Source organism: Vidua macroura, chromosome 2 (assembly GCF_024509145.1).
Source record: "Vidua macroura isolate BioBank_ID:100142 chromosome 2, ASM2450914v1, whole genome shotgun sequence".
Lineage (NCBI taxonomy): Eukaryota > Metazoa > Chordata > Aves > Passeriformes > Viduidae > Vidua > Vidua macroura.
The window spans coordinates 72986675-73010448 of record NC_071572.1 but is presented as its reverse complement, the minus strand read 5'-3'; the positions used below and the strand labels follow the sequence as shown (position 1 = coordinate 73010448).

The window sequence follows — 23774 nt, the reverse complement described above, 5'->3', positions numbered from 1 at the left end:
AAACCAATAAACCAACGCTTCCTTTAGTCCACATTTGTCAAACTGCTACTTGCAAGCCTCTGACTTGACTTGTTTCTTCCACTGTGCTCTTTTTCCCTTGCAGATCAAAGTCTGCCCAGATTCTAAATATGCTTGTTATCCAATTGCCACTCAGATACAAGCACATCCTTTTTTAACCCAGTTCAAACAAAGCCTAGAATGTCGATTTCCTGTTAGAAAAGTGGTCTGCACTGACTGAGATCAGTTGTGGAGCAGTTGTCTTAGCAAGGAAGACTGGCCTTGGTGGATTAGAGAGTGGAGTGATTCTCAGGAGATCAGATTCTGTACCTTGGTTTTTCACAACTTTCCTGAATGACTTTGGTCAAATTGCTTAACTCTGTGCTTCAGTTCTCTTGCAGTGTGACAGTACTTGTCTACTTCTCTTGGAAAATGCTGTGATGCTGACAAATAAAGGACCTAAATGTCTAGATAACTCCAATGCCAATTTCTCCAAAGCTGTATCTGCCCTGACATAAACCTCAGTGCTACAAAGATACCAGGACCTTCACAAATGCCTTCCCTCAGTTAGCTTTTCCTCAGTTTCAGTGTTTCAAAGTTAGTGTTTTCTCAGCTTTTCTCAGGAACCACTTAGCTCCATCATTTTAGTTCCAGGCTTTCCTTATTGGTGAAATGTTTCATTTGTGTCAGATTATAAATCAGATTGTAGCTAATGGAAGAAGCCATTTTATTTTTTCCTATCTACTTTCAAATGCAGGAAATAAGCTTCTTGGAATTTTCAAATAGTCAGCCATCCTTCTAATTTCATTTGAACCATTTCTCTGTAGGCAATGTTAAAAAATTGCTGTGGTCCTTCTCAGATATTTCAGTAGTGGGTTGGTCCTATACAGAATAAATGTGACACACAGAGAACTAGAGCCTTAACATGGCTCCCTTGCTGAAGTTAACAATCTCCCAGGTACATTTCCTTGTGTCTGAGACTCCATTGCAGCTCATTCTTGGAATGTGTTACTGGGTCCACAACACCAGTATCCTGGTTCAGGGCAAATTTGGAAGAAAACCTCCAAAGGGATTCTCCTAGAAAGCAAATTTAAGTGGCTCCTCTCTCAATTGGTTTGGGAAAAGATTTCCTTGGAGAAAAGTGAAGAAAAATTGTTTATTTAACAGGCAAAGCATTCACTAGCACAAAAAAAAAATGAACAATATTAAACAACAAAACCTCTCGCCACTCTGAAGAGATGACAAACTCAGAAAGTCTCCTCCATGGGCTGTAGCTCGGCTTACTCAGTCTCTTATCAGTCCATCCAGAACTAGGAAATGCTGTGGCCCAGGCCAGGCCCCAGTGGGCCACAGGTGAGAGCTGCCAATGCTCTTTTGGGTTTTCAGTCTAGAGCAGGTTTAAACAGTTCTAGGACAAAGAAAAAAAAGCACAGTCCAGGGAACATCTCTGCCTCAGCTAACTAAAAACTAACTTAAAGTAAAGGAGAGCTCTCTCTCACCATCTGTCTGTGCTGCAGACAACACAGTCTAGGAGAAGGATGTGGGGGAGCAAGTGCAGTTCTTGATAACAAACTCCACACTTCTTCGCTCCCCACTTTTGTTCTCGGAAGTAATCTTAAAGGCGCAAAACTTCTTTCTGGGCTAAACAGACAAATGGGGATACAAGCATCACAAAGTCACAGGACAACCAGTGACTTGGTTTTCACTCTCATCAGGGACATTGTAGAGGATGAGCCTGCAGTTCTTTTTCTTATGACTTAAAGTGGCAGATTCCTCCTTTAGTTTATGAATCGAGAAATTGTACTTAGTTTAAAAAAAATTCCCCCTTGTTTAATTTTACATCAGGCTGGATGACTAACAGGGCAACCACCCCTCTTTTGCTGAAATCAATTGTACCTAGCATTCTGCTGTAGAAATTACTGAACAAAATGAAGTTTTGAACATCTTTACTCTTTCATGTGTAAAAAAGCACAGAACACCCACATTTCTAAATATGCAAATATACACAGGTAAGTTCACCTCTTTTTACAGGTCTATGTGTACTTACCAGAAAGATGAACCTGTGATTTAATTTCTAATTCCCAGCCAGCATGGTTCATGCAAGATTGTTTCCAGGGCCCATTATATTTTCTAGTTCAAAGTTCCACAATTTTACCTCTTCTCACAGATCTTCTTCAGATTAGACAAGAGTGGCTCTATCACTCACCTGCTTAATCACATCCACTGCTCCCTGCTCTCAGAAGGAGGAATACAGTAAGCTTGTTCCTCTTCGTAACAGGCATTTTTAATCAGTGGGACTGGGCACACATGTCAGAACAATCTGTGTTCCCTATTATGTGTGAAATCTAGCTCACTTCTTCCTGAAACTGCATTTCTACCAGCTATATTGGAGTACTTGCTTAAAATAAAAGCAGTGCATCCTCCCACTGAATGCTGAGAAGCAGTATTGCCATCATACACAAAATAATTTTTTTCTGATTTTTTTTTTGTCACTGAACTACTTGGAAGTCCTAATGCACCAAAATCTAGGTTTACCTAACTATTGCTCAGAAGCCTTGTGGTGATCTGCTGTTTTCCTCTTCCTTTCACATGAACATTTTGTTTGCGTTTACATCACCTGGAAGAGAAAGAAAGGCAAAGACCCTTTGCAGTTGCCTGCTGTCCAATATACTGTATTTGTTAACAGATTTATTAGAGGCTTTTTAAGTTCACTTGAACCAGGAGTAATACTTCTCTGCATGATTTTCCTGCATATATTTTTGAACTTCTTTTGCCATTTGCCTTTCAGTGTTTTGTAATTGCTTTGTAATGTAAGGGCCCAGACCTAAGAGCTGGCAACATCAACACAGAGATTGTTATTTTACTTCAAATTATTCAGATATTTATAGTGAAAATTAGACAAAAAATGCTCCTACTACAATCAAGGTATCAATTGCAACAACCCAAGTGATAAGGATGGCTTTCTTCCAGAATATTGTGTATTCTTGGAACATGCAGAGCTGCTGCCATGACTAGATGGGTAGGACAATCCTTTTTTTTCTTTCTTTTTTTTTCCTCTTTCCTGCACATGTGAGAGGGAGAAAGAGATGAAAAAGGAGTAGGGGTTTTAAATGTTTTTCAAATATTATCAAGGCAAAAATTTCTGTTAATGTTGTTAGTATAGCCAGAGCAGGAATGTACACAAAGTGTCTCAGAGAAGATCAGTAACAGGTAAGTAACATTTTTATATAAAGCCAATAAATAATTATGGCAACATATCCAAGTCTCCCATGTGCTCTACAGCTTACCTCCTAAAATGCCCAGAGCAAGCAAAGAATTGGCTGCTAAAAATCCACAATCATGTGACTTCTTCCTTCATATCCTTTGCTTGTGCACTGTAACATTGTGTTATCATGTGAGGACATGATAATACTATCTTACACCTTAAGGTGTTAAACTCAAGAAGAAATGTGGCAAAGAATGCTCTGCAAAATGTCATTGTGACACCCCTTAACACTTTTGTCAGCACCACTCTGCATTGCATGGGGGAGTCACTGTAGGTGTGTGATAACTATGACCCTGGAGCCTTCCCCTCAGGGTTCATATTATGAAATGCTTGGGAATTGTCAGAGGCATGTAAGAGAATGGATTTCCATGTCTCAGAAGTATGGAGTGTTAATGTAAACTGAAAGGATTGGTACTACACCTCTTGGCTTCTCCCAGTTCTGTCTGATGGAGATTTTTTGTCTGATCTTGTCTTTTATAGCCTGACATTCCTTCTTTTACTGGTATTACTTTTTTTCATATTGTTACTTGTTTCTGAAATTGTATTTATTCACACCAATAAAACATTTAGGAAACAGCTGATGAAGAAGAGTATACACAATGGGGTTGTACAGTACTATGAAGCTTAAAATCCACCATGTACTTATTTTGATATGTATCTAATGACCTGTGCTTGATAACCAAAATTATCAGGTCTGTTAGATCAGTCTCTGAGTGCTTCTCTTTAGGTCAGTTAAAATCAGCTCATAAAGAAAATTCAGTGCAGGGAAACCTCTGGTATTAGAACAGAAACCTTTAACAGATTTTAAAATTTCTCTTGGAAATGCTGAAAACAATTTGCAAAGATTGTCTTTGGAAGTTGGGGGTGGGGGGGGGAAATAAAAATTTAAAAGGTTTTTTTTTGTATTTTATGTGTTCTCATTCTGTTCCCAAGATTGATTGTACTGTACTGTCACTATTGAAATTAAATGCTTTGGCTAGATTTTTTACAAATAGTTTTAAAATAATTTCCATTTAAGAGTATACTTTGAATTCTTAATGATTTCTCTGAGAGGAAAACTGCTTTGTATCAGCTGCAATTTTCACCTGCACTGTTTGCAAGTTTTATTAAATAGGAACTTTCCCCTTAGAAAGTCTCTGTCCCTGTCTCCAAAGGGCTATCATCCATATTCTCATTTGTCTAGACGAATTCAATTCTTCCTGTTGCATTCAGTTGTCTGAATAGCTTTAGACTTTCAAACACACCTTATAATTAATTTCCCCTCTTTTCTAAACCTCAGTCTTCTTGTCCCACATTGTCTTTTCCTTGACTGCCTCAGAGTTCTGTTCACATGAATAATTCTCCTTTTCCCTGTATTTTCTTCTAGCTTTACATGAAAATTTCCCAGAATGAGAATGGAGCAAATTGCAAAGAACTTGTTGAGAGTGGGCTAGTCTTGTGGGATTGATCATGAGGCAGGCTTGAGTGGAGGGGGAGAAGTGACAAGAAAACTACAGTACAACATTAAACACCAGCAGAGTGAATGCATAGGCACTTGATACCTCATGTTCCAAAGTGCTGTAGCTGCTCTGGGGAAAAGGTGGAAAGGGGAGGATGCTGATGAGGTGACTTCTGTCCCTGTAGCTCATGACAAAAGAGCGGCAGCAAACAAGGCTGATGTTTGCTAGGGCTGTACTGACAGCAGCATTGCCGGTAGATTGTGCGAGGGGAATGATGCTACTGCTTTTTGCTCAGCACTTCTTAGACCACCTCTAGAATAGCCTGTCCACTCCTGGGTTCCCCAATGCAAGAAAGACATAGGTAAATTAGTGCAAGTTTGGTGGTGATGGGACTGGAGCACTTGCACTGTGACGAGAGGCCAAGGGAGCTCCCTCTGTTTGGCCTGGAGACAAGATACCAAATCGCATCTTTCCAACAACCACATGGAGATTATTGAGACGATGGAGCCAGGTTGTTCACAGTGGTGCATGGTGAGAGGATCAGATATGGCAACCAGAAACTGAAAGAAGAGCAGGTCAGGCTTGGTGCGAGGTAAAAATTTTTCTCTAAACACTCAAGCAGCAGAGCAAGCAAGTACTACTGGGAGTGTGTGCCATTTCCATCCTTGAGTGCAGAGAAAGGCAAAAAATCTGTGGAAGGATCAGGCACATAAGTCCTATGAAGAGTGGCTAAGGGAGCAGAGGGTGTTTAGCCTGCAAAAAAGGGGTCTCAGGGGAGACCTTACTGCTATCTGCAACTACTTGAAAAGAGGTTGTAGCCAGATGTGGTGTTGGCCTCTTCTCCCACGCAACTAGTGACAGGAGGAGAAGATGTAGTCTCAAGCTGTACCAGGACTGGTTTAGGTTGGACATCAGGAGGAATTTCTTCCCAGAAAGGATGGTTTGAACATTGGAATGGCCTGCCCAGGGAGGTGGTAGAGTCACTGTCCCTGGAGGTGTTTAAGGAAAGACTGGATGTGGCACACAGTACTCTGGCCTGGCTGACGTGGTGGTGTTCGATCAAAGGTTGGACTCAGTGATCCTTGAGGTCTTTTCCAACCTTATGGATTCTGTGATTCCATGCTTCTGTTTACAGAACCTGGCAGGACACGGTCCTGGGCAGCCCAGTCCGGCCTCATTGCTGACCCCGTTGGGAGTATGAGGGGACTGGTGCCCTCCTGGTGGCAACTCCAGCCCTTGGCTCTGTGACCCCACAGCTCTCCCTCAGCACGCCCTGATGGCAGCCCTCGCACAACACCACACAGCCTCTCACAGTCCTTCACAGCCCCCTCATAGCCCCTCACAGCCTCTCACAGCCCCTCACAGCCTCTCACAGCCCCCTCATAGCCTCTCACAGCCTCTCACAGCCCCTCTCAGCCCCTCACAGACCCCCAATAGCCTCTCACAGCGTCTCACAGCCCCTCACAGCCTCTCACAGCCCCCTCACAGCCCCTCACAACCCCTCATAGCCTCTCACAGCCCCTCACAGCCTCTCACAGCCCCTTACCGCCCCCTCATAGCCTCTCACAACCCCTCTCAGCCCCTCACAGCCCCCGCACGGCCCCGGGGCCGCCGGGCCGAGGGAGCGGCCTCCGCAGCCGGCAGGGGGACCTCGTGCCTCAGCCCGCGGTGCCGGCTCCGCAGCCTCGGCTTTTAAGGAATAAAATCGATGTGTAATTCAAGTGAAATTGATGTGGAACCCAAAGGGTCCCGTGATGTCACTTCAAGCCGTGCTCCCTGCCTCAGAGTGTCTGGGGGGCGAGGTGGGGGGGTGGTGGTGCTCTGCCAGGCCTACTCGGGCTCTGTGGGCGCTACTGAGAGAAAGAGGAGAAAAACAAAGACCCAAGCCCAATGGCCTGACTGGGGACCGTCATCATCAGACATAACTATGTTTTCCCTCTGCGGTGTACACCACTGCAGGTGCTTGTGCTGGGCTTTAGAGAGGGCAGATACAGTCAGCACCCTGAAATTCCTCTGGTGATGGGTGTCTGGGATGTGATAACCTTGAATCCGGATTTCCACTCACTCTTTGCCAGTGAGAGGAAGCTTAGGAGTGGTAAAACTGATACTAGAAGATAAGTAGGTGCCATGGTTCCTAACTCTGTGTTCTGGGATCAAACGGCCGCTTTGCATCTCTTTAGGGGAAGCTGCGGTTTGATGTTTCAGTGTGTTATGCTGATCAAGCATTTCTGTATTTTCATCGATAAAACTGTCTATGTTCCTGTACTGAGTTGTTTTTATACACTTTCTGCTCTGGGTGCATACATAATATTGAGGGACTTACCACTGACCCAATTAAAAAACCCAAAAAACCACCTTCTTAGAAGTCTAATTGGATTTCTATAAAGGCTTAGGTCTGCAAAACAGTTTTCACTCCTGAGCACTTCTAGCCTGCTTTCCCATGATTTCAAAGTTCTTAAGCAATAGCTTTGCCTTTTAAGTATAAGTTCTAACTCTGATTAAATTAAAGCAGAAGAAAGAACAAATTGTTACTGAGGAGTTCATTATTTTAAATCATCCTTTCCAATACAGCTGGACAAAGATGACTGGCCACATGACCTGTTGTTATCCCTCAGCATAATTCTGCCAGTTTCAGCCAATCCAATCCAATCCAATCCAATCCAATCCAATCCAATCCAGCCTCAGCTGTGTCACTCTCCAAACAGTAATTGGACTGTGGATCTTGCACCGTATCTCAGGCACAGAAAGCAAAATCTCTGAAGAAAGAAGATCTTGCAATTTTAAGATCCTCTGCTTCTGGATGTCTGATCTACTAGGAAAGGCTTCTGCCTTGCTTACAATATGCTCTGTTGCCATAGGCAACTTGAGTAATAGAAGCTGTGGTTACTCATAATTCTTTCAAGAAACTATCTAGTGATAAAAGAATAGGATACTGAGCATCTTTTTTCCTTTCCTTGGTTTTGTCTTGGCTTTTCTTTCCACACAGAATCTCTTGCTAGGTGTCATAATTTGTTTTCCCCCTCATATTTTGTTAAATGAGTCCTCTTCTATTCTACAGTACAAATGTATTAGATGCTGGATCTTTCATATACATTCAAGAAACTTGATTATTCTGACTCTTTCAACTTGACTTCTTTGTCTCCTTTCCATGCAGCAGCACATGCTGGCAGACGACAAGCTGGAAAGCAGCTTTGCAGAAATAGTACTGGTGGACACCAAGCTGAACATAAGGGGCAAAGAAAGCTAATGGTATCCTGGACTGGGTTAGGAGGGGTGTTCTTCCTCCACTCAGCACTGGTGAGTGCTGTGTCCAGTTTTGAGCTTCCCAGTAAGAGTCACTTAGTAGGATCTGTCACACCTTCCTTCTTTAATCAGTCATTTCAAGTGTTGGAATACTGGACAGATTCATCATATGCTTTCTCCATTTTATTCATCACCTGCATAGGTCAAACTCCATAAACTCCACATTATAAACATGCTTTCTAGACACTTAATAATTTTTTTTTACTTCTTCTTCAATTCTAATATTTTAACTTTCTAAAAAATATGACTTATGTTTCTGGATATGGTAGTGCATTTAACAGTGCAAGGTAAAGAAGTAAGATCTCTCCATTGCCATTGCTTCTGTGTCATAATCCCATTTTAAAACCTGTACAAGTTAGATCAAAAGCATGTTTCAGAAGAGAGCAGGCAATATACATGGTGTATCAGCTGTGCATATAGGTATGTAACTGCAATCTGTGCTACTCTCAACTCATCATTCAATTTTTTTCCTAGGTCTGTGCCCTTCTCAAATAATAAGCATTGCTTATTAAAAGCACGTGGCTGGCCATAAGTTTTTATTATTTTCATGAGGTTGTTTTTGGTTTTGTTTTTTAGTTTTTGTTTTGTTTGGTTTTTGTTTTGTTTTAAGAGACTAACAGAAGCAATGGACAAAAGATATGCTGGTCTCAATATCAAGAACACACCAAGTTGAGGATAATTTGAGCTTGCATATCTGCCATAAATGTCATAAGTATGTGAGGAGGTATGACACACTAATGTCTGTAAGAATATACTGAATATACTGAATCTGTGCAGAATCTTTGCTTGCTTTCTTTGCTAGGTAGCTTTCCTGGAGTCTGTGAAGCAGCTCTGCACTTGATGCATTTGCACTTCCTCTTCCAAGCCAGCCTTGTGTATCATTTGTCTCCTTCCACTTTCTCAGTCCTCATCCATTTCCCATCTTTCTCAACTTTCACCAGCTTTCCTGTCTAATTGTAGTTTTTCTCTTGAAAACCTTCTGGCAGTCCATCCTGAAATCAGAAGACATGTCTTACTTAAATCTTTCCCTGTCCCAGCATTATGGTCCTCCTATTGCAGAAGATTGAAAACTAAGGAGAGATCAGTTATGAATTATGACAGCCTGGCATTCCAGTGTAGAGAAGCAACATTTTATATATATAAAATTTTGCTTTTTGCCTTCTGAGTTTGTAAAGAAGGAAGAAAGATAATTTGAAACCAAAACATAGATAGATTTCTTTAATAGAATTACTGTATTTTTGAGGTTGAGTGTAACCTCCAGTAGCAAATAATTCACCTGAAAGAGGAAAAAGTGCCCTAAGGCATACTTGCCGTGGGGTGCTTTGTTAATGTCAATCTCCTCAGAAGTAACTGTAGAATATTCTGGAAATGCAGCACTCTGCTGTTCCATCACTTGTTAAGCACAGGGAAATATTGCTTGTTGCAGTAGCACTGGCTGGCATGAAGGAATTTTCAGTAAAACGAACTGACTTTCCTCTTCACTAATGACCTGTATACTGGGAGCAAGTGTACACTCACCAGTTTAAAGACGATAAAGGACTTGGAGGAGTGGACCCCAGACAGTTGTGTGGCCATCCAGAGGGGTCTCAAGAGGCTGGGGAAATGAGCGGAGTGGAACCTCTGAAAAAAAAAAAAAACTAAGGAAATCTAAACTCCAGCACCTTGGGAAGAATATCCCCCAAAATGCACAGGTACAGGCTGGGGCAATCCATCCGGAAAGCAGCTGAGCCGAAAAGGACAGGGATGGCCTAGTGGACAAGCTGAAGATGAAGCAGCAGTGCGCCCTCGTGGTAAAGGAGGCCAACAGTGTCTGGGCTGCATCAGGGAAAGCGTTGCCAGCAGGCTGAGGCATGTGGTCCTGCCCCTCTAATCAGCACCGGTGAGGCACCATCTGGAGTCCTGTGTCCAGTTGTGGGCTTCCTAGTATGTGAGAGACATGGACATACTGGAGAGAGTCCAGTGAAGGACTACAAGATTGATTAAAGGACTGGAGCATCTCTTGTCTGAGCATAGGCTGAGTACACTGGGGCTGCTCAGCCTGGAGAAAAGAAGCTTCAGAGAGATCTCATGAGTGTGTATAAATGCCTGAAGGGAGGATGCAAAAGAGACTGAGTCAGACTCTTTTCAGTGGTGCCCAGTGACAGGCCCAAAGGCAATAGGCACAAACTGAAACATGAGAGGTTCTCTCTGAACACCTTTCAGAAGGAAATCCTTTTTATTGTGAAGGATTACTGAGCCCTGAACCAAGTTGCCCAGATATGCTGTGGAGTCTCTCTCCTTGGAGATATTCACAAACTGTCTGGACATAGACCCAGGAAACTTGCTTAAGGTAACCCTGCTCGAGCAGGAGGGTTGAGCTGGACACACTCCTTAGATCCATTCCAATCTCAACTATTTGGTGATTTACTGCTGGTTAATCAGTGAACTTGAAGCAATCTATCACAACTCTGAGTCTGATAACAGATTTTTTTACATTAGGGCATTGGATGTGAATTTGATGCATCTTGGCCATTTCTTTGTTAACATTTCTTTGTTTTCTGAAATTCATAATGTTCTGCCTAAAAATAAAGGAATGGTGTTTTTGAGTGAAGCTGTTCCATGCTGTGGTATGTAGTGGATGTACACTCTTCCATGTGCTTGCCACATTGATGGAGTCACTGACTGAAAGCTGCCAAAGAAAGAAATGAAGTGTGTGAGGCGATAGCCTGGAAATCTGAATGCATTTATACAGAGCACAAAAACGCCAGTGTGTCAGCCATGCTTTTTCTGTGCCTTGCTACTGTGCTCATTACACCTGCTAGTGCAGAGGATTAATGTTTCAATACACAGAGACAAATTAAGATTTTCCCTGAAGCCCATCTGCTTTTTTCCCCTTAAATCTTTACCCACAGGAAGGAATTAGACTTGATTTAAGGTAAAGAATAGAGGAGGTAAAGAAATTGAGCAGTTAATAGTAGGAGGTTGGCAGCCTAAAGCAGCCTAAAGAGGGATGGCAAGGGAGAAAACAAACAACTTCACCAATTAGGAACAAATTAAGGATGGAAGGGAGTTTTCAAAGGATAAACCTAACCCACCATGTTGCCTTTTCCACTATTTACAGCTGCTGATATTCATATCATATGTACATATGTATGAATTAAGATATGAAACTTCCAGTTGTGCCATTCTCAGTCATTGCAGCAATACCTTTTTTATTAATTTGATTCCAAGATGTAATTCTGGAAATGTTTCCTCCCTGGGAATACCAAATGTTGGTATTCCCTAACATGATGCTTTAATGGAAGGAGAATAAAAACAGCAACACAGAAAAAGACATATGTTTTAATCAATCATTAAATAAGTTTGCTAGAAAGTATAAAATTCTACAAAAATTTTAAACCTTTACCTTCTAATAACATTTGAATGATATTAATCTGAATGAAAATATTTGGAATGTTAGTATAATAGCTTAATAAACTGAGTCCCACATAGTTTAACTAACTCAAAAGGACATGCATTTCTCTCACACACTTGAAAATGGAGTAAAAATTGAGGTGGAATCTAGCAACTCACATCATTTAACAGAAAAGAATATTTCTACCCAACAACTGTGGAGAATTTATGTCCCCAGATTGCAACTCTGAGCTGAAATTTGTCTTAAGAATATGAAGCTAATGTCCCTGCTCTTTCTGAAAGTGTCAGACCTACAAATACAATCAAGATCTCAGAAGAATTTTGTCTCAGTTCTGCTGCATTCTTCCTCCGGAAAGATGTCAGTGCTGTTGAAGAATATAAAGTGCAGAGATCATTCAAGATTGGAGAACTGACACAACTGAGCACAACAAAGGATCTTTTCTGAAGGATAAAACTCCTTCCTATGGCTGAACATACCACAGTGTATGAATTGCTCTATCATCAAGGTCTGAAGTAAAATTAAGAAAGGGAGAACATAGTCAATCAAAAAGGAACATGACTTATGTAATATTTTTTTCATTATCTGCTCAGCCTAATTTTGTATGGTTAGATATACACCCTTATGATACCTCATGCTATCATTTTCTATTCCTGCATCCACCTGAACAACTCTTACAACTCTCAGTCAGAATACAGAGGAACAAAGTGTGGAGGTACTAACTGTCTGGGTATATTGAGCTTGAATGATATTTAAAAAAATTAAGTTAATCACAAATTATGTTTAAAGCAAGTATTTCCTTTAGATTATTTCTAGTTTCAAATGCTTGATAGGAATTCCATGAACTTTCTCAGAAAGCGGGGATGTGCCCTGAAGTTCCTCTTCTTGATGTGAAGCTTTACAAGAAAGCTACTGGTACAAAGCCACAGTGGCTCTACCAAAAGCATTTATGGCTCAAGGTTAGGCAGGAGGCTTGAAACTAGATGACCTTCAAGGTCCCTTCCAACCCAAGTCATTCTACTATTCTATGGTTCTATGATTCTATGATTTATGGGTAGTAGCTTACCTCTGATCGTGTTTGCAATGATGTTTATGATTCACAGATTGTGGCTTAACTCTTTCTATTTCTGAGACATTCTGTGACCCATGCAGCTCTGCTTTCTCCACTGACTCTCAGGATTTTACATTGTCACAGTGCATAATAAAAGATACAACAAAAAGGTAGTCATGCAGACAGGCAGAGCATCATATTTACTACCATTTACTACCATTCTGGAGCAACAATAAAAGCAGAGAACACTGGGCAGTAGGTTTCAGCCATCACACAAAAGTGTTGCATGTTATTCTGTAGGGCTTCTGGGGAGGATTCTTGTTCTGGCGGAACCTCTAAAAACATGGGACCTCATGCTTTGCTGCGTGCAGACATGGTTCGCAGTCAGTAGTCTGGCTGATGGCCTCAGTTTCAAGCTGGATAGCTTCTAGACTGCTAGACTGACACCTAGAATAGATCAGTATGTGATTTACAGAAAAGTGAAAAATAGGAGCTGTAAAGGAGTTGATAGTAAATGTCCAGTTATCTTAGAATTTGAGAAAATAAGAAGGTAGGGCTCAGGACCCTTGGCTGTATAGGGAAACAGGACTGACTGAGAAATGCATTTCCCTCTTGCTACAAGGAAAATAGATTCTGATGTCAACATGATTCAGTGCTGAATAAACTCTGGAGTGCTGAGAATTAGTCTCAGAACAAAATAGAGAAATGAAATGCCAAGATCAAATTCTGTTCCCAGTACAAGATGATTCTTTTAGCCCAGTGTGTGGGCAGCTTGTGGTAGAGCAATGTTCAACTCTGTCATGACAGAGATCCCTCCATGAACTTCATGTAAGTTCATCTCATCCCTGCCCCAACTCCACCTTTCTTATAAGTAGCGATAGGCAAGAAAGATTTATATAGTTTAATGATTTTAAGAGCCAAATCTACCCCAGAAAAAATGAAGGATGAAACTTCTGGAAAAGGTGATAAGCTGGTGACATGGCAGTGTCACAGAGCACAAAAAAGAGGGAGAAGTGGATCCCAGGATGATGCTGTTGAGCAGGACAGGAACAAAGAACTCCAGATCAGAAGGCTAAGAAAATGAGCTCTCTCTTTATTTCAAATGTACCGCTCTATATATAGAGAACATCAAGAAGACTAATTTCATTGGTCTTATACTAAAAACATGTCACACCACTGGTGTGCAGTGAATGATGCACAGTGGCAGAACATATCCATAAACAATGTGAATACCAAGATAGATTAGAGAATTATTTACATTCTTTCCCAACTGTTTCCCAGGCTCTTGCCTGGTTAGAAAACCTTTCTCTTTCTCTTTGACTGAGCTGAGAATATCCACACCAGGATGAGACAGGAGAAAGATGCTTTGACTTACTGCAGGATGGACTAAGTTGCTACAGGAACTAAATTGTCCTAGGATGTTGAGCTTAAGTCCAGTATGAAACCTAACTTTCTGTCAGCAGCTTGAAAGTAGGTAAAGGGATAATTACAAAGGATAAAGCCTGTAAGCTGAGGGACGGTAGAGCTGAATGACAAGTAGTAACTTACTCTGGTTGGTAGACAAGATATTGCTGTTCTTCTTTAATATCACAAAACCCAGAAGAAGTGCAGAAGTGATCAGTACAACCACAGCTATAAGTGGGCCAAAGAAATTTATCTTTGCTTGCTCCATTTCTTTCTCTTGTATCTCTGAATAAGAAAACAGAGAAGATACAAACAACAAAGATTTAATTTGGTGACAATTACTTTAAACGCTTTATCCCAAAGTTACATGAAATAGAAGTTTAGGTCGAGGCATTTGGCATCCTTTTTGCTTTACCAGTGTCAACAAATCACTATTTTATTTCCCTTTCCAGTAACTAGTGAAACTACCTGATCTTACTGGTCACTTCAACAGTAGCAAAGCAAAGCACTCTTTCTGAGGTTTGGGTAGCATGTGAAAGATCAGCATCTTAATTGGTACAACAGCCTATGAGGCAGCTACTGTGCCAATGCTGCTCCATGTTACTGTGCAATTTGGAAGATCCTGGAACGTGTTACTATGTGGTGTCTATTGGAAATGATGGTCAAAGCCTAATGAAATGCTGTAAGGGATGTGAAAGTACCAGGGAATTCAAAGGACTTTCCCTCTATTTCTGGTTTTTGTGTTTTTGAGGTTTTGGTTGGCAGGGTTAGCAGCTGATAGAGCTTCATTTATTGCCAAACAAAACTTATGTTTGTGTGGAGTTCCTGGTTTCTTAACCGCCATCACTGTTTGTCAGGTATCTATTTTCATAAAGCCAGAGAGGAGAGAAGAATTGAAGAAGGAAGAGGAAGATTCAGCATTATAGCTAATATAACCATTTCAAGACTAATGAGCAATGTGCAGAGCTGAACAAACAGTAGAAGGTTTCTGGATTGTATTTTAATAGTATTTAAAAGTCCTAGAATGCAAAGACATAGGGGCAGTTTGCCATATCTGGTGTTGATAACTTAACCCTGTAGCTAAATTTATATTAAGGAACCTGCACTGTGAAACTTTTTCAGAACAAGTGGCAAATTTCTTTTACATCTGCAGTAATAAGGTGCATGTTTATACTACCCTGGTAGGCTTCCCAGAGATGCTACCATTCCCTCTTGGCTCCTTGTTCCTGTTAATGGAAGTACAGCTCCCCATCTTCAGCATTGTCTAAAAGAGACATATGCAAGCCAAATGAACCTAAGACCAAAGTGGGAATTGTCTTTATTTTGATGTTCTTGTGCCATAGCTGATAAACAAAAACATGTGAAAAGAACTTTTCCTGCTCCAGAAGATAAATAAAATACTGCTTTAGTTTAAAGAAAGGATCAGCCATGTGGAACCCTGAGATAATCTGGCAGTAAAGTCATAATGGAACTCAGGTCCCCAGCTTCTTCTTGCAAGAGGTGTCTGAAAAAAGACACAATTTCAGAGAAAAAAAAATCCCCAAATAGTCATTTTGGAATGTGGACTTGATTCTGCCAAATGTTATGAAAACCACCAGGAATGCTTCTAATATTAGTCCAAGTTTCATGGTCTTTACACTTAAACTCAGCACAGTCTATTTGGCAGTTTGTGAACCAAATATGGTCCATGGAACTCTTCTGTTTAGCCTTCTGCCTCTTTCTAAGGAATGATTAAGAATAGCAGCTCAAGCACTTTAAACCAGCAAAAGATCCCGTTTTTTACTATGAGGGTAGTCAAACTCTGGAACAGTTTGCTGAGAGAGGTTGTGGAGTCTTTATCCTGGGAGATGTTTAAAATTCATCTGGATAAAGTGCTGTGCTACCTATTGACCCTACTTTGAGTAGAGTGGTTGAACTAGATCATCTCCAGATGCCTCTTCCAACCTCACCAGTCCTCTGGTTCTGTGAAGTGACAAACTCTCCCAACAGCTGTCACTTCCAGAGACCAGTTGCTGCCTGATCCAGACTCCTAGGTTGTTTTGATGCTACTGCAGCATCTTCCAGGGAGGGGATCAATAGGGCTGTGTTCTGGATTGTGTAGCAATTCCTTCTCTGTGCCCTCTCCTTGCTGTAATAAGATTTCCCATATGGAAAAGAGAGGAAGTTCGGTGCCGAACAGGATAGAGAACATAAAATCCTTTAAACCAACTTCTACTCCTACTTAAGAGTTTATTCCCTGCCTTGACCATGCTGCTGTCTGTGATCAGCTGTGCTGCAGTACTGCCTGCTCCTACCCCATGCAGAAATTGGAATGGGCAAACAGAGACTCACCTATGCCCAGTGGGACTGAGATAAGGTTTCCCAGCTGCTCCCTAAGGCGAAGCAAGCATCTGATACTAGTGCGGCTCTTTGTAGGAACTGGAATATTCAGCTTGCTGGTAACATTGTACAGCTTTGTCACAGCATCCTGTGAGACATCCATGTGAGCCGTACTGCTGTGTGTTATGTTCTCATGTGAAATTAGCCAAGTCATCTCCTTGGGCTCTGGATAACCTCCACTGGAAGAACAGGAGAGGTTCAAGTATCCATTGGGCTTTAGTTCCCTGGAGTGCAGTTCTGCTATCTCAGGTTGACTATAGTTGGCTGAAATAGATCAAAGACAGAGCATCATGAGCCAACCACACTATGTTTGTGACAGTCCAAAGTTATTTAAGTTTTTCTGCCAGTTATTTAAGATTTTCAGGCAGAAACAAGTCTAAACAGTTTTCTTCAGGAAGACAATGGGCATTCCAAGAAAGGATTTGTATGGCATTGTTTTGGTGTGTATGTAGACTTCCTGCTTCTTGTTCTCAGGGTGTTTAAAGGATGCAAGTCTGATCAGCCAGAAATGGGCCTCTGTCTCTTGCACCTCTTTAAGACACATTAATATGTCAGAATAATGAAACCTGACCTGCTTACAAATAAGGGCTTAAGCAGAAAATGGGAAGGGACCACAATGTTCCCTACCTTTGGCCTCCTGAATGGGTAAGGGGAAACCCACAAACTTTTAACTGGGAAATGAAAAGAAATAAATAATCTGAGAGAATTCAGATGGAGTAAGTTCAAAGTGCAGTGCTGTTTAAGTAGAAATATCCCCGTGTCTGTCAGTATTGTAAGTAAACATTTTGCAGCATGTAATTCATCATCAGTTTGTGGTAGGGTTCCCTTAGCTTAGCTTTTCTGATGGAATTGACTATAGCATAAGGGTTCTTTATTTTGTGTCATTGAGTACAATAAATGAAAAACACACCTGTTTCTTTAAAAAGTTTCCCATGCAAGAAATAGTGAAACAGGATTGAGAATAACTATTTAAACATAAAATATGAACGATAAATAGAAGCTTTTAATGAACACCCTCTCTTAATTAATCTAGATATTCTCAACCAGGATTTGTTTGGTTAGAGGTTCATAGTAAAAACAGTAGACTGTAATGGAAAAGAAGAAGGAGGGAATGTTGACATAATACTGACCACTAAGTTGGCACATAACAAGTTAAAAAAAACCGGAACAACCTCCCAAAAATCAGAAACAAATCCTGAGAAATAGACTAAAGATTTCAGTGAAAATGGTTCATTATTTTAGGGCCAATAGGACTAAAGAGAATATGACGAAATACTGAAGAAGGGAAGAGGGTTCTTAGAAAAATGTGAGTCTTGAGAGGGTCTCACTCTTCTGCACACACACTCAATGTGTTGGAACAAGGATCTAATCCCTGGCCTAGAGAATTCTTAATATGGATGAATGAAGAAACATGATGTTGCTTTTATTTTCTCTATCCTAGTACACAATGCATAGGTTTTAGCTTAGTCACTTAAATCCCCCAAAGACATTTAATGGATATGAATTCAAAACAGAAAAAGCTCCCCCTTTTCTATACCCCAAAATTTAATTAAGTTGTCCCCCAGAAAAGCTCAATGTCTGACTTGCTTAGCTGACTGCTGTCAGACTTCTGGTCGGGATTATTTATTCTCTCCTTGGTATCTTATAGAGATGGCAAGAACGTAATCCATGGCTATGAAATTTGCCACATCTAAGTGATTTAAGGACTTCAATCTTATTGACAGTAAGCAAGTGGAAATAGTGGAATATACTTTGCACTTCTCTTTTATAGCTTCTGGAACCTCAATTTACTGAAAAGGGATGCTGGCTGCAAACAGGGTATGGGCTACATATATGGGGCTTGTGTTTGTTAACAGAAAAGCACATTTCAGGAAGTCTTTTGTATTTAAAGACAGTGTCTTCCAAAAAAACTTAGATTAAATATCTCAAGAGACAACAGTCCATCAAGCCCTTAACATTTTTATTTTTCTCAATGGCTTAATCACTTTGCTTTTGTTCTGTTTTCTTAAGTGACCATCTGCCTTACTTCCTTCTGGTTTTTTTTTTTTTTTTTTTTTTTTTTTTTTTTTTTTGTTTTTTTTTTGTTTTTTTTGTTTTTTTTTTTTTGTTTTGTTTTTAACATCCAGTATTTTACATGTATTTCAGGTTCTCACATTCTGGAAACAAAACTCTTCTGATTATTCTGTATTATAAGGTTGTAAGATTATTGTTTTAATGTTTTTAGTTGGACTGTATTTTTTCCAGCCTTCAGATAATTCTACTAGAGCTTTTTCCACACTTTTCAGCTTTTCAACATCCCCTTTAAAATGAGCAACTGTAAGTCTCTCTTGTGACATCATTTCAGTCTCAATACTTTGAGTAGTGCATATTTTGAAACAGCTTCCCTAGTATCACCTACTTCCCTTATTGATCTATCTAGAGGAAGCACTGCAGACATGCCACAATAGCAGATTTTACAGTTAAGCTGCTTGTCGCTACCTTGCATTTTTAAGAACCAAAGTTTTCCACTGTGAAGCCTTCCTTTTTTATCTGGAGAAGGATCTCAGTTCGTTGTTATATAAGTCATTGTGGCTGTATGAAATACCTCTAACATATATATAGAATCTTAGAATCTCTTGAGTTAGAAGGGATCCACAAAGATCATCAAGTCCAACCCCTGGTCCCACAAAGGACGCCCAGAAGTAACAACTATATGCCTGAGACCATTGTCCAAACTGTTCTTGAACTCTCTCAGGCTTGGTGCTGTGACCACTTCCCTGGGGAACTTTTCAGTGCCTGACCACGCACCCCTGGGTGAAGAACCTTTTCCTGCTATCCAACCTAAACCTCCCCTAACACAGTTTCATGCTATCTATATATTGTACTAATGTAATGCATAAAAATAACATGTTTAAATTGTATTCGAAGGTACTGCAGTATTTCTGAATGCTTTGTCACCAAGTGATCTAGATAACTTTGTGTGACTGCCCTGTCATTCTTGTACAGCCCTCAGTTTTTCTTATGCCCATTTTAAGTGTGACATGTCAAACTACAAAGATCCCTCCATGTATGATATGAGATTCTAATTAAAAAGCAGCATGTAAGCACAGGTACATTTCAATATTTGCATTTTTCATCTAATTATTTTGAAGGGCTTGAATTTTTTTAAAATATGGTTTTGTACTGCTCCTTCCTTTGGGCATTTATTGAACAGAAAGTAATTTGGAAGGAAGACAATGCACATTGTTAAAACTGTCTTCCTAAGCTAAACCTTAAAAGGTGTAGGAGACTTTTAGTCCTAAGTGTGAGATATCTATAACATGTTGCTCAGATTTTGGCTAAGCTGATAACTGATTCAACTGTTTGAATTGATTGAGCACTTGATGCTACACATCTTAAACTGAAGGCCTTGATACTGAGTGCACATTTTGAGTTTCTGAGTTCCAAAATGTCACTGAAAATGCTTCTCCAGTAGATACTGGGAGAATCAAAATTAACAATCTACATTTTCTGTCTGTGGATCAAGGGAACACTTGCTAGTAGCACAAAACTAAATAGGGTCAGTTGTCCTGGTACCCTGTTTTTGGCTGTTGTTACACTTGGCCGGTTCTCTTTTGAAGCAGTATGCTGAAGCCTGAAAACACCAGTGCAAGTTAGAAGCTGTTTTATTAATGACTAGCACTACCACAGTGGAAGACAGAACACAGGCATACAGATAAAGGTTACTAACAGAATAGCTTAAAATAAAGAAATTTTATGATTATATATTAGGAATTTAAAATAATACTAGAAAATGTGAAGAAAACATTGGTGCCTCACTTCCATTTCCCTGTTAAAAGATTTACTGTCTTTTCCTCTGATTTCAAAATATTCTCTGATGCAAAAAAATCAGGTGGAATCTCACCAATGTATGTATATAATTTTCTTCAGGGGTATTTTCTGTCTTTCTTTAGCTGAACATATGAATTTCTACTCCTCCATGTGGACTGTTTTTTCTTTATTTTCCCTATGATTTATATGATCATAAAATAGCTGTGTATTTGCAGGGATCTTGCTATGTTTCAATTCTAATTTGCCACCAGTGTTGGTGAGGTTGGATAACTACTGCTACTTTTAATAGAAGGTAGCTTGTCAGATGCAAATAAACAAGTTTATTTTCCAGAGTCCTAAAAGCCATAAAACTTGCAGGAAGCAAGTCGCTTATCCATCTTTAGAAATTCTGCTCCAGAACAGGCACAGTTTCAGGGGCTTGGAGACAGGACCCATATTTCTGGACTGAACAAAATCACAGAGAATCCCACAGACCAGATGGCAATTGGAAGAGATTACTTACCAATGATGTGCAGTGAGCACTCAGATTGGTGTATGACCTCTTTTGATTGTTCAGTTATTTTTTGTATAATACACTGATAGTGTCCCTCATCCTCAACTCCTGCATTTAACAACTGCAAGGTCCATTTCCCGATGTCCACCTTGGTGCGATTTATGTATTCAGGACTAAGGTGGTCATGTTTTTCTTGGCCATAATATACTTCATGCAGCACTTTATTACTGTCTTTTTGCCAAAAAATTATTAAATCCTTCACGTCAAATTTCTGAGAGTTTGGAAAATAGCAGGATAGGTGTACAGTGTGATGGAGAAATGCCTTCACTGGATGCACACTGGCAGCAATACCTTAGACAGAGAGAGAGTAAAATTAAGATTTACATCAGCTACAAAAGAATACCAAGTTGCACTCAGAGACCCGACACTTAACAGCAGTGGAAATAAAAACAGCATTTAGACACAAATTCTCCCACTAGGTATGACGGGACATGTAGTTGTTCAAACTGACTCATTTAGTCTTGAGGAGTTCAGGTCATAAAACTGTTTCTTATTTTTCTTCCTGTATTTTACTTTCCAAAGAAGGCCTACTACACAGAGATTGTGAGCATCTATATTTTAGAAGACTTATCTGCAGGCCAAAGATCCAAACAATTCTTGCTTGCAGCATCCTGAGTGTAATGGGATTCTGTCACAAAGAAGATAGTCGCACAATTTCTGTTTAAAAAGTTGAGTTAATTCTCCTAAGAAAATAACAATGCATTAAATTTTTGAAGAAACTGTGAAGTACACACTGTGTGGTAAATGTGAGTGTCTAGGGGAATGCATGACCAGAAGGTCAGAAGCAGGTGAACACTTTCAGTCTCAATGAAGAATTAATCTGAAGTTTAATGACAAATTAAATGTCAGATTTAATGTTCTCTAATTAATTTAGAATTTAATGACAGAGTAAATGTCAGATTTAACTGTTCTGTTGCTGATCTTGTTAACAGAAATGGTCAATAAACACAATTATGCCTTCATGCAAAGAAAGGATGAACTGCACTACACAAGGGATGATTTTTCTCCTGCTTTCCCCTGTGTCCGTGTGTCCATTATTATGAGTGGTGGCCTGGGGGACTGTGTTTTCTCGGAATAAGAAATGCAGCCCTCTGTCCCAGAAGATACAAACATCTCTGCTGTGTTCAAAAGGAGGAGATTTACAGTCTCTCTCCTAGTGCAAAATTTTGACTGTTCTTCCAGAGCACCAGACTGCAAAATGATCTCTGTGGCTGTCTCAAACTCCAGTTGTCCCATATCAAACTGGCAGTTTTCAGTTTAGTATTGCTCTTCTCCATAATCCACATAGGTGATACACACACATTTTAAAGACAGATTTAAATTGAGAATTTAAGAGCAACATAAAATAAGTGTAATGTAAAGATATAAAGTTGAAGAGAGAAAGTACTTACTATATATGTTTTATAGAGTCCCTGCACACAATTTAAATACATATCACATAGGCTATATGACCTTGACTGTGCAATGGAAGTGATTAATACTACTAAGGAATGAGCTTCTTAGTGGAGGAGAAAGTATCATATAGCAGGACACAAACAATCAAAACAGTTTTAACAATTAAAAACGTGCCTTTTACCTGGGAGAAATACCATAGCACAAACGAAGAATATGCAGACCTCCATGACACTGTAAGAAGAAGGAAAGAAGGGAATATGTTAGAGGTTGAAAACACACCAGTACTCCCAAAGAAGTGGTAAAACAAGAAGTTTTAGCAAGAGAGAGTATTGAGAAAGTTAATCTCACCTTTTTCTATAGATTGGTGCAAGAGATTCTATGTGTTTCCCAGCCTTTAGCAACCACAACTAGCATGCTATGGCAGATCTCTGGTTTACAGAGGTGATGTGGTGCAAGATTACTGCAGACTGTGTATGCCATGGGAGGAACACAGAGTCCCTGAGGTCCAAAGAGCCGGACAAGTACCCAAAATGCCTGGAGTGGAGGAAAGAGGAATGGGGAGCATGCTTGGCCTGGCAGTGTGGGGAAGAAGATGGGGAATTGAAAGTAGAGGGGGAGGAGAGCGTGATGAAAAAGGAAGAGGTGGGGGAGACGTCTCAATGATGTCAGCTACCAAAAGTGATGAAGTGTGTGATCTTCAGTTTTGTGACAGGAACCTCTCCTTAACAACAGCAAAGGATAACATAGAGAATTCCTATGATATATGATACAGAGAGCTGATGCTAAACAGCATACAGTTCGTTGTAAAGAAAAAATTCGTTTCTCTTTAGAAAACAAGAAAAACCCCCTGTCTTGTCTCCTAAGCAAAACACCTCTCTGGCTGCTTGGGTTCATGTGGATTAAGGGCCCATAGTCCTGGTAAACAGCCAAATGTCATTCCCATGCAGTCTGAGAGTGGCACCTGCATCCAGTCTGTGTTTGCTATTTTGCATTTTAGCAGCACCTTTGTGGTCTTTGTGTGCCTTTTCCATATATTTAGGAGAAGCCTCTATACCACCCTTGCCAAAGTCCTTCACTCTCCTCCTTCAAACAGCTCCAAAGAAACCTCTTCTGCAGGAGCAGATGTAAAACTCTCCAGCTCTTATACTGCCTAAAAACTGTGAGATCTCTGTCTGCTGTCCTCACTAGTAATACACTTTCCTGATGGATGGTTTCCTATTTTTTGTTATGTTTTATTTTAGGCTGGTACACTTGGGTCTTTACTCCAGGTCTCTGGTGTCTTCTTCTCTTTAATACAGAATTCCACCCAGTCCACTGATATGTGTTTTGTGAGTGTACTGTAATGTGCAGGTCTGACAATGGTATTTTTTCCAACTTCATCCTACCTTTTCTTAGGAAAGGGGAAAAAGAAGTCCGCTTGGCTTGGAGGATATAGATAACTTTCTTTTGATCCACCTGTCATAGCAGAAGAGGCAGGAGGGGAGGGAGGGCTCATGCAGAATCCATTGTCATAGACAGAGGTCATTCTTTTTCTGCTCCAGCCACCCAACTGCATGGTAAACTTATATCAACGGGTTTTCCCCTCCCAGACTGGGCCCCACTGAACTAAACCAGACAACTGACTGCCTAAGTAAAAATGCCTGTGCCAAGCCACTGAAAATGACAGAAACTACTTTGCAGCAGTCATATTTCCATCCTATAAATAAGAATTTTGGCTTTCAGTCAAGTGAAAAATAAAGGATAGCTTGTTTTTTTGTATTCAGTGCAGGTGTGTAAGAGGAGAAATT

The 23774-nt window shown here is 40.3% G+C and overlaps 1 protein-coding gene and 1 long non-coding RNA gene across 2 annotated transcripts; both read right to left on the bottom strand.

Moving 5' to 3' along the window:
- Positions 1 to 1204: 1204 nt before the first annotated feature.
- LOC128803893 (uncharacterized) lies at positions 1205 to 2596 on the bottom strand. Its single transcript, XR_008435866.1, has 3 exons — positions 2533 to 2596; positions 1497 to 1638; positions 1205 to 1384 (listed from the first exon to the last, which is right to left on the bottom strand). It is a non-coding gene; the product is annotated as an uncharacterized LOC128803893 (long non-coding RNA).
- Positions 2597 to 12544: 9948 nt separating this feature from the next.
- CD86 (CD86 molecule) lies at positions 12545 to 22455 on the bottom strand. Its single transcript, XM_053971014.1, has 6 exons — positions 22336 to 22455; positions 22169 to 22218; positions 20542 to 20883; positions 16182 to 16493; positions 13995 to 14135; positions 12545 to 12893 (listed from the first exon to the last, which is right to left on the bottom strand). The coding sequence occupies exons 2-6, from the start codon at positions 22212 to 22214 to the stop codon at positions 12874 to 12876; spliced, it is 861 nt and encodes a 286-aa protein (XP_053826989.1). The 5' UTR covers positions 22215 to 22218; positions 22336 to 22455; the 3' UTR covers positions 12545 to 12873.
- Between the last annotated feature and the right edge of the window lie 1319 nt (positions 22456 to 23774).

Bases quoted from the DNA above. Each gene is read 5' to 3' on its own strand.
- CD86 (XM_053971014.1), bottom strand. From the start codon at position 22,214: ATGGAGGTCTGCATATTCTTCGTTTGTGCTATGGTATTTCTCCCAG. The intron at 16,494-20,541 runs GTAAGTAATCTC...GATCTATTTCAG, and splicing joins GTGCTCACTGCACATCATTG to CCAACTATAGTCAACCTGAG. The intron at 12,894-13,994 runs GTAAGTTACTAC...GATCTATTCTAG, and splicing joins TATCTTGTCTACCAACCAGA to GTGTCAGTCTAGCAGTCTAG.